General features: G+C 42.6%; 1 protein-coding gene across 4 annotated transcripts; it reads left to right on the top strand.

Moving 5' to 3' along the window:
* Positions 1–767: 767 nt before the first annotated feature.
* On the top strand, positions 768–12380 carry caprin2 (caprin family member 2). 4 transcript variants are annotated; one of them, XM_083547428.1, is made up of 21 exons: positions 768–931; positions 1810–2053; positions 2128–2190; positions 2270–2356; positions 2449–2684; positions 3661–3743; positions 4654–4791; positions 4863–4900; positions 5038–5292; positions 5370–5411; positions 5484–5618; positions 6339–6420; positions 6492–6532; positions 6623–6736; positions 7667–7756; positions 9611–9736; positions 9808–9979; positions 10091–10282; positions 11114–11211; positions 11298–11364; positions 11453–12380. In XM_083547428.1, exons 1-21 carry the CDS (start codon positions 927–929, stop codon positions 11986–11988), a joined length of 2844 nt encoding a protein of 947 aa, XP_083403554.1. In that variant the 5' UTR covers positions 768–926; the 3' UTR covers positions 11989–12380. The 4 variants fall into 4 exon arrangements, with proteins under 4 accessions (XP_083403554.1, XP_083403551.1, XP_083403553.1 ...); XM_083547425.1 differs by having other exon boundaries at positions 779–931; positions 11456–12380; XM_083547427.1 differs by having other exon boundaries at positions 779–931; positions 10091–10219.
* Positions 12381–13123: the final 743 nt, after the last annotated feature.

Below are 13123 nucleotides of genomic sequence, written 5' to 3' on the forward strand. Positions count from 1 at the left end.
CACATTAGAACCGTATGACCTGAAGCGTATGTTTAAGCTCCGTAAGCATTAATTAGAGAGCAAACATTTGTCATTTATGATGGAACGACCTGTCCATGTTCTGTTCCAGTTGTGTAGCCATGAAGTGACTGTTCACTTGCTATCTAACATATCCCACACCGGAGCCAGAGTACGAGAACATCAGCGTTATTTACCAGTTAGTTGTTTTAATATGAAGGCTGATCAGTGTTTGGAACGCATTATTAGATCTAACCCTAACTTTAGATCAGGGGTCACCAACGTGGTGCCCGCAAGGACCACATGAGTAGCCCGCAGGCCTTTTCTAAAAATAGCTGTTTCCTACTTTGTTAAATCATTGTTGATACTTATGAGAAATCATTAACATGATCAGTGTCTTCACATAGATGAATATCATTAATTATTAATAATAACATAAACGGTACATTGAGCAAATTTGTTATTTCAGATCAAACTGAAAACTGTGTATCAAACTGGTAGCCCTTCACATTAATGGTACCCAGGAAGTAGCTCTCAGTTTCAATAAGGTTGGTGACCCCTGCTCTAGATCATCAAGCTGGTGTATTCACACCCAAGTGTTGAGTTATTTAGAAGGTTCTGACCTTTTGGGCTTCCCACATAGCGCCCTCTGGTCTGTAGGCTGTGTAAAGCGCGCGCGCACGCAGGCGGCCGCGCGCTGCTTCCATTAGCGTGATGACGTCATGATTGCACTCGCAGCTGCCGAGGTTCCCTTGATGAGAGTGCATAAAAAGGTGAGAGGAGACTCGCATGTGGCCTTCCTTTCAAACACCTGCTTTATCTCTCTCGCGCTCTCCTTTTCCCTTTTCTCAATCACTCTATCTCTTTCCCTTCCTTTTTTTTCTTTTTTTTTTGTTTTTTTTTTGCTGCGTTCACAGCAGGGGAGACGCATGAGGTCAGTCCATGCTTTTATTTATAAGGGGTTTATTATGGTGTGCAGTCAGCGAGCAGATGATGATCTGCAGCAGAGATCTTCTGATCTGATCAGATCTTTGAGCTCTGAGTTTGTTTTTTCCTGCACATTGGGCGGTGGCACTGGGGTCTGTCTCTGGTGTGCATGTGGGCTGCAGTTTGATGGAGGTTTCAGGAGCTTGCACACTTTTGCTTAGTCAGAGGCACAGAAAGTTGCACACTTCTACCTTTCTTGCCTAATTGTCCAAGTTTTGTGGTAGTTGATGAGCCATGAGCTTCAATTTCTTCCAAGAAGCACAGGTTTTGGGTGCCATTATTTATGCACTGGACCACCTTTTGGGTTTTAGGGTCAAATCAAGAGGATGAGTGAAACCCGAGATTAAATCCTCATGGTCTCTGTAATGGATTTTAATGATTTGAATGGAAGTTGTATTGGTTTAATGGATGCTCTAATGGCTCCTGGTGGTTTTTACTGGTAAATTATTGCCTTCTGTTGGAGGCATCAGTATTGGAATTTAGAGAATTTACAGAAAATTTAATGGTTTCTACTACAAACACTATTACAATCACCAGATGCATTTTCATTGTGGTTGTGTGTTCATCAAAACCAAGAAACCAGTTTTAAAACTGGACGTTTAATGGTGTCAATATGGAGTCATATTGGAGACCAGTAGATTGCCAGGAGTGTTCTGGTGCTCCGTAACGGTGCTTCACCAATGGACGTCAACAAATGGCATTTAAAATTCCATGAACACCTTTTGGCATCAATTGAGGGACCTTTAAGAAGTTTTAATCTCCTTTTGATGGTTTCTACTGTTTTCATGATGTCCACAAATCTCAAATTCCTCTTTTCCTCTACAGAGAGACACGAACCATGGTTCAGCTTTTTCCATGTCCAGCCTCGGATGCCGTGGCTCTCTCCGAGTCTATGGACGAGAGGGACGCTGAGCCGGACGGCAGCCCGGGCGCCGACTCTCCTCGCACCCTCACAGCTCTCCAGCTGGCCTTGAACCCCTCCGAGACGGTCTACCATGGATACGAGACCTACATCGAGGAGGGGCTCCTTTGCCTCCGACACAAGATCCGCAACATTGAGAAGAAGAAGGTGCACATCGTGATCTTGTCCGTCAGCTTTATTCGTTTTTTTATTTCTTGCTAAATGCTGTTTTCATGTTGCAGCTCAAGCTGGAAGGCTATCAAGCGCGATTAAAGAACGGGGACATGCTAAATCCAGACCAACTGGTGAGTAGACTACCTGAGCTATTCCTAAACCAGTGTGAGATTTGCTGGCTATAATGCAGTCTTCGCTCTTGAACTTCAGGAGGCAGTTGGGAGGTATGAAGAAGTGATTCACAACCTGAAGTTTGCCAAAGAGTTACAGATGACTCTTCATGCTCTCACTCAGGATGTAAGAACAGATCTCGCTCTTTCATTTCTTTTCCCTCCTCAATGTGTCAGAACCTTTTTATTTATTTTTTAATTTTTTTTATTTTTTAAAAGCTGTTGAAGGCCCAGAGGAAGGCCGTGCGGCACGAGCAGGTTCAGAGAGCCGAGAGCGAACAGAGGCGTTTCAGTACGATGCTGCAGGTCCAATACGTTCTGCGCAGTCTCCAGAGGCACGACGTCCGGAAAACCTTCAGCACGTGCGAACAGGCTCGATACCCGAGTGCGCAGGAAGTGGAGAAGCTGCTGAACCTCGCGATGATGCTGGCCTGCAAGAGGGATGAGAGGATAAGGTTTGTGCATGCAGGAAATATATTGAAAGCCGTGAGGACGTCTGAATGCCGATTTTATTAAAACGAATAATAAATAAACATAATTAAATACATACCGTATTTAAAATACATACCGGACTATAAGCCGCTACTTTTTTTCCACGATGTGAACCCCACGGCTTAAACAACGAAGCGGCTTATTTATGGATTTTTCCCGGGTTTTTCCCGGTTTCACAAACTTCAAGCCAAAAAACTGAACCCCATAACATTAGACCAATGACATTTCCGAACGGAAAAAACGCACCTCACCTGTGCTCTGAGCTGCACGGCTTCAGGAAAAAAAAAGTTTTTTTTAAACGCACGACGATGCCAAAAGATAAACTCCCGAGAGAAATAGTTGTGAAAGGAAGGAGGAAGACAGTGAATAATGACTTTCTTGGTAGGCTACTGTTTAGATACAAGCCGTTGTAACGTGTTGAGTCTGGGTGAAGGGAGAGCTCACTAACTCCAGTTACAACAGAACCCATATAAGCACAGACAGGTTTCCAAAACTCGTGCTTTTTTATTTTTCTTGGCAACAGCGTTACGGGTTAGTCAAAGAAACTTAGAAATGAGCATCAGAAAATAATGACATATTCCTCGGTCTTGCACACATGCAGTAATGGCGGAAAAATGCGGCACCAGGCTATTCCCAAAATACCGCTATGCTCTTAAAGGAAGTGCAACATATTTCTCCCGTTACACCGTGTAACAGACACTGTCTTTCGTTAAAGCCTGTGTAAAGTTCATTAGTTTTAGTGTAGACACCTGCGGCTTATAGACACGTGCGACTTATTTATGTTTAAAATAAAAATCTTTGTCAAATTCAGTGGGTGTGGTTTACATATGGGTGCGCTTTATAGTCCGGAAATTACGGTGTAATAAAGCAATGAAATCTTCACCTTCATGTATTAAAGGAATAATAAAATATGGAGATTTTTTTTTTTTTTGTCTGCAGTTTGAAAGCTCAAATGGAACAGGCCTCTTTTGTTTACATGGACCTACTGGATGGCAAAGACAAACCAGTTGCTGGCTCGACATGTGCGTACACACTCCTAACACACCTTGTGATGTCGGTTCCGCTGCACAGTCTCATCACCATTTGTGAAGATCTAAAATTGTGTTTTGTTTTTTTTTTTTTTTACCAAACTGATTTTGTGTAGCAAGCTTGGAGATGTTTGTCCGCTTTTCCATACTGGTGCATGTGGACGTTCCTTAGAGTACAGGTTTATTTATTCAGGCTGATGATTGGCTCATCTTGTTCATAGATCATGTCTGAACTTTCTAGGATCCAGATTTTCTAAGGTATAATATCGCAGCAGGATTCAAGGTTGCCTTCTGTTTTTCCTAATGCCCCTAAACCTTCAGACATAAAGCATCAATGATCCACCTGTTTTCAGGTGGTGTATCTGGTGCTTTTCTCCCCTCATGTTAACCAAACCATGGTGCAGGAGGTAAAACTTGGATCTTAGGAAGCACACAATGCATTCAGGCACGGAAGTTTCCTTAACGGCTTTTTAATAGCACATGAGCACGTTTCAGATCTTCCTGGAAGGTTCTTTGGAGCCACCATATTTGTCTTTATATTGAATCTTTTGGAGGAAAAAGCAAGTTTTGGAAAATCTTCTGTAGCTTGAGACCAAATAAAAAAATAAAAAAAACTTCAGAATTTTTCAAGAATTTATTTTTTGACCGAAAATGTCGTCCTTTTTGCGATTGTCTGGGAATTTATAAAAGAAGGATTATTTAATATTAAATAAAAAAAATTTATACATAAGTAAAAAAATATATATATACCTTTTTTTTCCCCCACTGTTTTCATGAAGGGTACCAATAATTCTGTAGTGCCCATTTTTTCTCCAAGCGTCAATTTTCCTTAACTTGTAAATTGTAAAATCTTTATGCATCAGCTTGTAACTTATTCCCCCCCCCCCCCCCCCCCTTTTCCAAGACAAATCCCTGAAGGAAAAGCTCCTCAGGCTGGTGGACTCGGGTTTATTTGATCACCTCCCAGAACCTCAAGAAAACCCAAAAAAGGTTGAAGTACAAAAACCTGACTCTTCTACATCAAAACCAAGCTCCTTAAATGGTGAGCCTCGATGGATATTCAGAAGAATTGTGTATGCACATGTATGTGTGATCTGATCTTTTGTGTTGCAGCTGTGAGTAGTTCTACCTCGGACGTGACTTCTCGGCAGGTAGGAACTGCTTATGTCCAAAGATTTCACCTTTTTTGTCTGGAAATGTCTTCTTGAATCAGCTTCTGCATCAGTTCCAATACATTAATGTCAGGTCTTTGGACTGAAGTGGGTCAGTAACTTTTGAATGATGCCAGTTTTCAAACAGACGCTACGTCAAGGAGCGTGACCCCACACCACCCGGTCAGGGCGTGAACCTCAACGTGGAGCCTCCCACCTGGAAAGGGGAGTTTTTAGCCATGAAGGAACAGGAACCACCCGATTCCTGGGACATGGAGCTTACAGATCCGCCAGCGTCCTCCAAAATGGTGTTGCAGAAACCGTGGAAAGGAGCTGCAGGATTCATCCCGAAGTCCATGGTCACCTTGAAGCCTGCTGTCGAGACTAAACAGGTTGCCCCTCAATGTTGTTTTACTTCATATTACGATATTCAACTGTGCGTGATCTTGATCTTTTTTTCCTTTTTTAGAAACGTCAAAGGAAAAATAAAGGAAGCCACGGCCTTAAATCTGTAGGTGTTTCCTCTCTTGGTGCTCTGATTTTTGCTTTGCTTGGACATGTTTAATTCGTTTTGCTGCGCTAGGATGGCCAGATCAAGAAGGCCGTACCTGTGGAGGTGTTTAACTCTCCATCCTCTCTGGCTAAAGATCCTGCCCTGCGCAGACAACAGCTCGATCACCTGATGGATCAGATCACGGGGTCCTTCAGCTTTATTCAGGTACAGAACCGCACAATGAGCTCGTTCCTCCTCCTCCTTTTTTTTTTTATTCATTTTTGAGCAAGGCCCTTAATCCTCGGTGCTCTGGGGTGCTGCATCATGGCTGACCCTGCCCTCTGACCCCAACTTCCTAACATCAATGGGATATGGAAAGAGAATTTCAATGTGCTGTAATGTACATGTGACCTTTCTTTCTCTTTACTTTTCCTTTCCTTTTCTTTTCTTTTCATTCTCTTTTTAAAGGAGCTGAATGTAATTGAGACTGTGAGGGTTTTTTTGCTCACAGAACTGCAAGACGTTTGGTTGCACCGCTTGTATACATTTCTCATTGAAATACTACAAGTGAAGTGGCTTCTGTGATTTCAACCATGTACAGGACACTGAAGGGGAAGCATTGTTCCTCCACGACCAAAGTTCTACAGAAAACCTCAATTAACAAGATAACATGGAATTTACTAGAACACGGCCTGATGCGCAGGATTACATAAACTGTCAACGTTTAACACTAATGCAAATGACTTGCAGATTTTAATGCAAATACAGTCGTGCACATTCTGTATAATACAATTCAATATTATATACATGAAATTAATTAGCAGAATAAAAGAATATTTTCTGTAGGTCGAACATGGATATGATGAGATTAGTAAATCCTTCATGTGAACATTTACACTTCATGGGAATTCTGAAAAACAATCAGTTGTCGTTAATCTTCACCAGGACTCTCTGCTGGATGGAGAAGCCACGCCTGGGAACGGCCGTACCAGAGGTCTGCGCCTGTCTCCCGGCTCCTCTCCTCTGGGTAAAGAATAATGACTTGACTTGTATCTGACTGAACAGTGGCCTTGTATAACCGAAATCAAAATTTTGCAGCTCAGACGATCCCGACTGACCTCCTGCCTCCATCCCAGAACGTAAGGATTTTTTTTTGCTTTTGAAAGTAATTTTTAATTTATTATTAGTATTTTTTTTTTTTGTATTTTGATTCCTCTTTCATACGCCAGTCAACTTCTCTTCATGGCCACAAGTGTCCTGGAGACGCCCAAAGCTCTCTGGCTAATGGAGATCAGCCCACGGACACCTCAGATCTGAAGCTGCATGCTGAAGACAGCTTGCATGTAAGTGCCTCGGTCTGGTTTTATGCGTGGTGTAGGACAATGGCGCTTCCATGAGCTGCATGTAGTGGTGCACAAAGTACACGTGCTTGAGATGGAGCGAATTGGTAAATTACTGTTCTAGTAAAAGTAAAAAAAAAAAAAGTGCTCCCTTTTTAAACTTTCACTTGAGTAAATGTACAAAAGTATTTGCCTTCAAATGTACTTGAGTATTAAAGTACTATGGCTTTAATGTTCCTATTTGATTAATCAGCTGTTTAAACCGAACCAGTGCCAATTGGAGTTTGGACATTGGACCTTTTTGAGTGTTTAAAGGCTCTGGTATGGAGAAGCTGGTGTTGGATCTGTGATGATCACAAATGTTAAACTATTTTAGGTTGCTCAGAAGCTCCTGGTTCTATAACCAAAGATGACTGTATAAGACTGTAGAAAGATTACTCATCTTACATTCCAGTGCTCATGTTAGTTCTCACTCTCCAATGTTCTGTATTGTTTAAAGACTATAATCACACTCTTGATGTCACCCAAATGAGGATGGTTCCTCTCAAGGTTTGTTCCTCATAACATCTAAGGGAGTTTTTCTTCATCACAGTCGCCACGGCTGCTCATCAGGGATAAATACGCACCGGTCACCTTAACTCGTAAATTCTTTAAAACTGTTTAGAGACAGTGTCCGTTGTGAAAAGCGCTAAAGAAATAAACTTGACCTGACTTATGTGAAGACTTTTACACTCATCATTCTATTAATGGATTGTTGTGCTATTAATGAGTCAAACATGGATATCTATGAAATATCATGAGCCTAAAACCTTTACAACTTTATATATATATAAAAATTTCTGCTTGCTGCTGAACTGATGTATGTTTGTGATCAGTAGATACACCAAGAGGATTTGGTTTGGTGTAATCGAAGTGCCGTTTGGTTTTTTTTAGGTGACTCAAGATAAAGGCTTCACGTCTCCACCTCTGTACTGCAGAGAGCCCTGCATCTCCGTAACTCACGACACTAAAAACACGAGACAGGTCAGTGATTCACATCACAAGACCACTTGCTATCAAGCTGTATTCTCAATTCTGTTCAATCTCGAATTTCCTCTAAACATTTTATATACACTTTAATTGAAAGATTATCTCCAAGTTCTGCTCTCTGTATTAAGTGTTCTGGCTGGAGAAATGACTCTAAAAGGCAAAGATGATTCTATCTGCTCACCTGTTGAATGCATTTATGAGCTGGCTGACTGCGTGGTAGTTTTTCCCTCAACGGTTAACATGTTGGACCTCCTCAACAAAAAGGTTGTTGGGTCAAATCTCAGCACTGCCTCTGGTGGTACTCCCACCAGAGGCAGCACTGCCTCTGGTGGGAGTACAAGGCCCTTACCTGCTCAGTTGTTAACCTGCATCACCTAAATTGGGAGTGGAAGCTTAATGGTTGAGGTGCTGGGTTACTGATTGGATGGTTGTGGGTTCAAGCCCTGGTACTTTTGGGCCCTTGGGCACCATGTCCTGGCTGACTCTGCGCGCCAAGCAAAGCTGGGATATGCGAAGAACGAATTTTTCTGTGCTGTAATGTATATGACAGACAATTTATTAAATTTCCAGATGTTCCACTTTATTTCCATTGAAAAATGCTTCCTTAACATGCAGCTTTTTACACTCCCTGCAGACAGACAGTTTTTCCTCCAAACGTTTAGCTGAAATACTTTGCCATTTCGCTTGTAAAACTTGATGTTCTTGATGAACACAAAGATGTTCTCTAGTTGGAGATTTCTTGTTTATCCCAGAGCAGTTCAATAAGAATTAGGTGTGGTGACCGGGCAGGTCCTTCCATGAACGATACCGCTCCAGACGGCTGCGATCTCAATAACTCTTACAGAGCCTGGATCTTTGCTTGTATGGTGTAGTGGGTTGCATGTTATGGAATGGTAGCCATGTTGGTTCAGGATTCCATCCACTATTCAACCTACAGGTACATGATGTAATCAGGAATGTTTACTTGAGAGCAATATTTATTTCATCCAAAACCTACATTTGCTGCCTGAAGTACAGAGCTTTTTCGCATGGAAACATACACATTTCCCCTAATCTATTAGTAGGTGTTTCCAAGCTTTTAGCAGGCTCTGTAAGTAGATGAACTTGTCTCATGGCTAGTTTTTCAATATATTATACAGAAATGTTTATTAAACCAAATCAGGGAATGTTAAAACCCCATTTTGACGATCTTGATTTTAAACAATGACTGCGTGTTCTGATTGTAACGAGATGTTCATTGGCACAAATACTTACTTTTGAGAGATTAACTGAGGATTTTAAGAACAGGCTTTTACAGGAAATCCATTGTGTTGCTGTTTGTACACATTGTTTTGAGAAATGCAGTTTCTGGTTTGCAAATAATTGCAATGATCTACTTTTGGGACTTTCATCTGAATGACCTACCTAAATAATGTTAACAGTTCTTAATGACTGTTACATACACAACTTTGGGTATCTTTGGAAAGGAAACACTTTAGGTTTAACTATACTATATGATGGACAAACCGATGTGTTAAACTCAGAAGTGGCTTAAATATTATTTATTTATTAATTTTTTACTGCAGTGGATGTTTTTCATATACAAATACATGAAATCGGTCCTAGAGCAAGCCAGAAAAGCAATCGGTTAAAATCCACACGTCTCATTAGTTTATATTTCAAGTGTAATGAAGATATTCTTAAAAAATGAGATTCCCCCTGTTTTGAAGGACACGCGTGTTGGGCTCCTGTGGCCGATCATACAGACTTTAAAAAAAAAAAAAAAAAGAGAAATTGTACATTATGCATTTGGATTCAATCAAATCCCATCAACGATGCCAAATTATCCTGACGCGTCTCGTATTCCAGGCAGGAAAGCAGCCACTTTCGAATGGAGAGATTCCCACACCTGTCCTGGCCCAGACCTTCACCACTCCACCCAACAGAAGATCTCTACCTCCGACCAGCACCGCATCCTTCAGCAGCCTCCACTCTGTGAGTATCCCCCGATAAACGCGGTGTTTGACACGGCATGTTTTCGAGCGACTCGTTTACGCTCTGTGCAGGTGTTCAGTGGTGAGGTTCCTATGACCAGAAGTTCGGAGCTGAAAACTGAAGAAAGCGGCTTTTTAGGGTCCGTGTGTCTGAGCTACAGTACAGCAAGCACTATGAGCCACAGCACGGCGAGCACACAGACGCCACCGGAGCTCAGCCTGCCGCAGGATGACCTGCAGATGGGTAACGCAAAAAAATAAGGGTCCGATGTGAGGGACGTGATCGAGATAATGCAAGCTACTTTTAATGTATCAATTACGCAAGCATTTCTTGCTCTTCTTCCCCCCCCCCCAGAGAGTGCATACCTGTCAGAAAGTGACATCAGTGCTTCCAGTCACGTTTATTCGTCTCCTGGTCCAAATTCAGCCCCTCACTTTCAATCTAGTCTGGTTCAGCAGTATTACCCACGCAGTACACTCCGAGGTATGACACACGGTGCAAGAGGGCTCTTCCACTCCTCACTTCGCTCACCTGGGGCTTCCAGAGGTACAACCTCCTCTTTTTCTCCTCCTTAAGCATGTGCCTCAAGCCTGGACTTCTCTTCTGTCTTTGGTGTACACTAGAGTTGGGTATCGGCAAGAGTCTGGCAATACAATGGGTTGCGATATGAATTATTATACTGTAAGCAAGACGATGTATTGGGATATTTCTTATTTAAGGGATTAACGCTAACATTTGGGCCGTGTCCTTATGGTAGTACTTCCCGTCACTGTTTAAGTTATCTAGTGACCTCAAAAGGAAAGCAATGAATTTTTATTTATTTAATTTTTTGAGAATCTATCCAGTATCGCCGAACAAAATATCGCGATACTCGTGTGTATCGATATTTTGCTCCACCCCTAGCGGACACGATTTCTGTTCAATCTTCTGGTGCTTGTAGAAGTCAATAATGAGGCGGTATCAAAAAGTTTCAAGAATAGTTTCGTAACATGCCAACAGATGGCAGCACAAGGCTGCACACAAAGTCACAGGGAGCACCGACCTTCATAAGACATCATCCTGTGTACAACCGGTGCTGTTCTGACCACATGCCCATCTTTATACCGAGCTCTCCTCACCATATGATCCATGATCTCACTTCTGCACCCACCCTACTCACCAGATTTCAAAGAAGGTGCTTGACATGCTTTGAAAAGACATCCAGGACACATTCCGGAAGGGACACATTTTGAAGGCGATGCGTAAACGTAGATACTTCCTTGTAAATGGATTTGGTCTCTAACCTTTTTGATGCCACCTCATTTACGGTCAGTGGTGCGGTACAGACATTTTCCATCCATGAATTTGATGCAAGTCACATTTCTGGCCATTCCCCAGGTGGTTATGAGGTGCACAGGGTAAACATTCGTGCTCCAGGAGGAGGTTTTGCTGCCCAAACCCATCGTGAGACTGGATCTGCTCCTTATACCGCCCAAGTAAAAAAAAAAAAAAAAATCCTTTTTGTTTATTGGTGGCACAGCTTATAATTAATGACTTGATATCGATTATCGTTGCTTGTTAGGAAAACGGGTATCAGCCGAGTCATAAACGTCCTGGAGGAACCGCACCTCGGAGGAACAGCTCAGTTGGTACGTGTTGCGTAATTCCTCGTGTTTAGAGATTTTTTAATCAAAGGTGAATTGCAGGTTCAATATTTATTTATTTTTTGCTCTTCAGCAGGTTGGAGTGACATCTCCCAGGTGAGCAGCCCGGACCGGGAGGGCACGTTTATCATCGACTCGGCTCAGGGTGACTCTCACCCCATGTCGATCGCCGGCCCTCCTCCTCACACCCTGATGCACGTGTACCCGCAACTTCGCGTGGCCTTTTCAGCCGCCCGTGCCACCAACCTGGCACCAGGTACCCTGGACCAGCCTATCGCCTTCGACCTGCTCCATAGTAACCTCGGTGGTGCGTTTGACGCCCCCTCCGGTCACTTCTCCTGCCCGGCTGCTGGCACCTACGTTTTCTTTTTCCACATCCTCAAGCTGGCCATCAGCGTCCCGCTGTACGTCAATCTGATGCGCAACGACGAGGTGATGGCTTCAGCATACGCCAACGATGGTGCACCCGACCACGAGACGGCCAGCAACCACGCCGTTCTGCCTCTGCACGTTGGCGATCACATCTGGCTTCGTCTTCACCGTGGCGCCATCTACGGAAGCAGCTGGAAGTACAGCACCTTCTCAGGCTTCCTGCTCTACATGGATTGACTTCCATATCGTCACTCCTATACAGGCACATACTGTACACTGGGAAATTGAGGCTTCCCTGCTAATCACTCACCGCACTTTATCTCCTCTTCTCGATCCTCCTCGCACACACTAGCACTCAATGTGATTGGTTCATGCCTGCTAATTCCGAGCCGGTTTACGTTCGTTTGGATCCCGGCGTCCCCTTGAAGCCATGTCTGCTGATTTTTGCCTTTTTCTTTCTGGTTTCTGAGCACTTGAAATCGCTTGAAAATAATGTAGTTTATCTGAATACTTGACACGTTGAGCACTTTAAAAAATGGCGGCACTGTGACTGTGTGTGTGGTGGATGACTTGTGAATGCTGAACCAAATGCTCCTACTTTGTGCCTGAATAAAAGATGTGCAAAATAATGGTCCCTTGTGCTGCTTCTTTTTTTTTTTTTTTTTTTTTTTGTGGTGCCCTCTAGTGGAGAATAGACATGACTAGGGGCTGGACGGCAGTTATAGATTTATTTGTTATTCATTTATTTATTCATTGATTTTAAAATGTATACACTCAAAGAAACCACAATTGGGTCATTAACGCAAGTAAATTTAAAACAGCTGACTACCAAATACAATTTTATTTGATCTATTTTAACTTGATTTCTAAGAATTTAGCATATGCTTAAATAAGCATATTCAAAAAAGTAGCGAATGGGAGAGAAGTTTGAGAACCACTGGCTTTTTTTTTTTTTTTTCTTCAGAAAACGCTTAATGTTAGGAGTCATCGATGAAAATGTCCACCAGGGGGCAGCAACGTCAAACACTAAAGCACATGCGCGCTCCAGAAGTCCAGCTTGATTATGTTGATGTTAGGAAGCTGGGGTCAGCCATGATTCAGCATTCCTAGAGCACAGATGGTTAGGGGCCTTGCTCAAGGGCCCCAAGCGTTGCAACTTGGCAATACCATGGTGTGAACCCCTGACCTTCTAATGAGCAACACAGACTTGATTACTGAGCTACAACATCCCCAATTCATTTGGGTCAATGTGTCTAGAAAATATTTAGCCAAGTGTTTTGACTTGAATTGAGTTTAAACAGATGTTTTAACAATTACTTTACTGTTTTGGTACTTAACCAAATGGTCCATTTCTTCTTCCTGTACCAATAAA

This window comes from Silurus aristotelis, assembly GCF_946808225.1.
Source record: "Silurus aristotelis genome assembly, chromosome: 7".
In the NCBI taxonomy this organism is placed as follows: Eukaryota; Metazoa; Chordata; class Actinopteri; order Siluriformes; family Siluridae; genus Silurus; species Silurus aristotelis.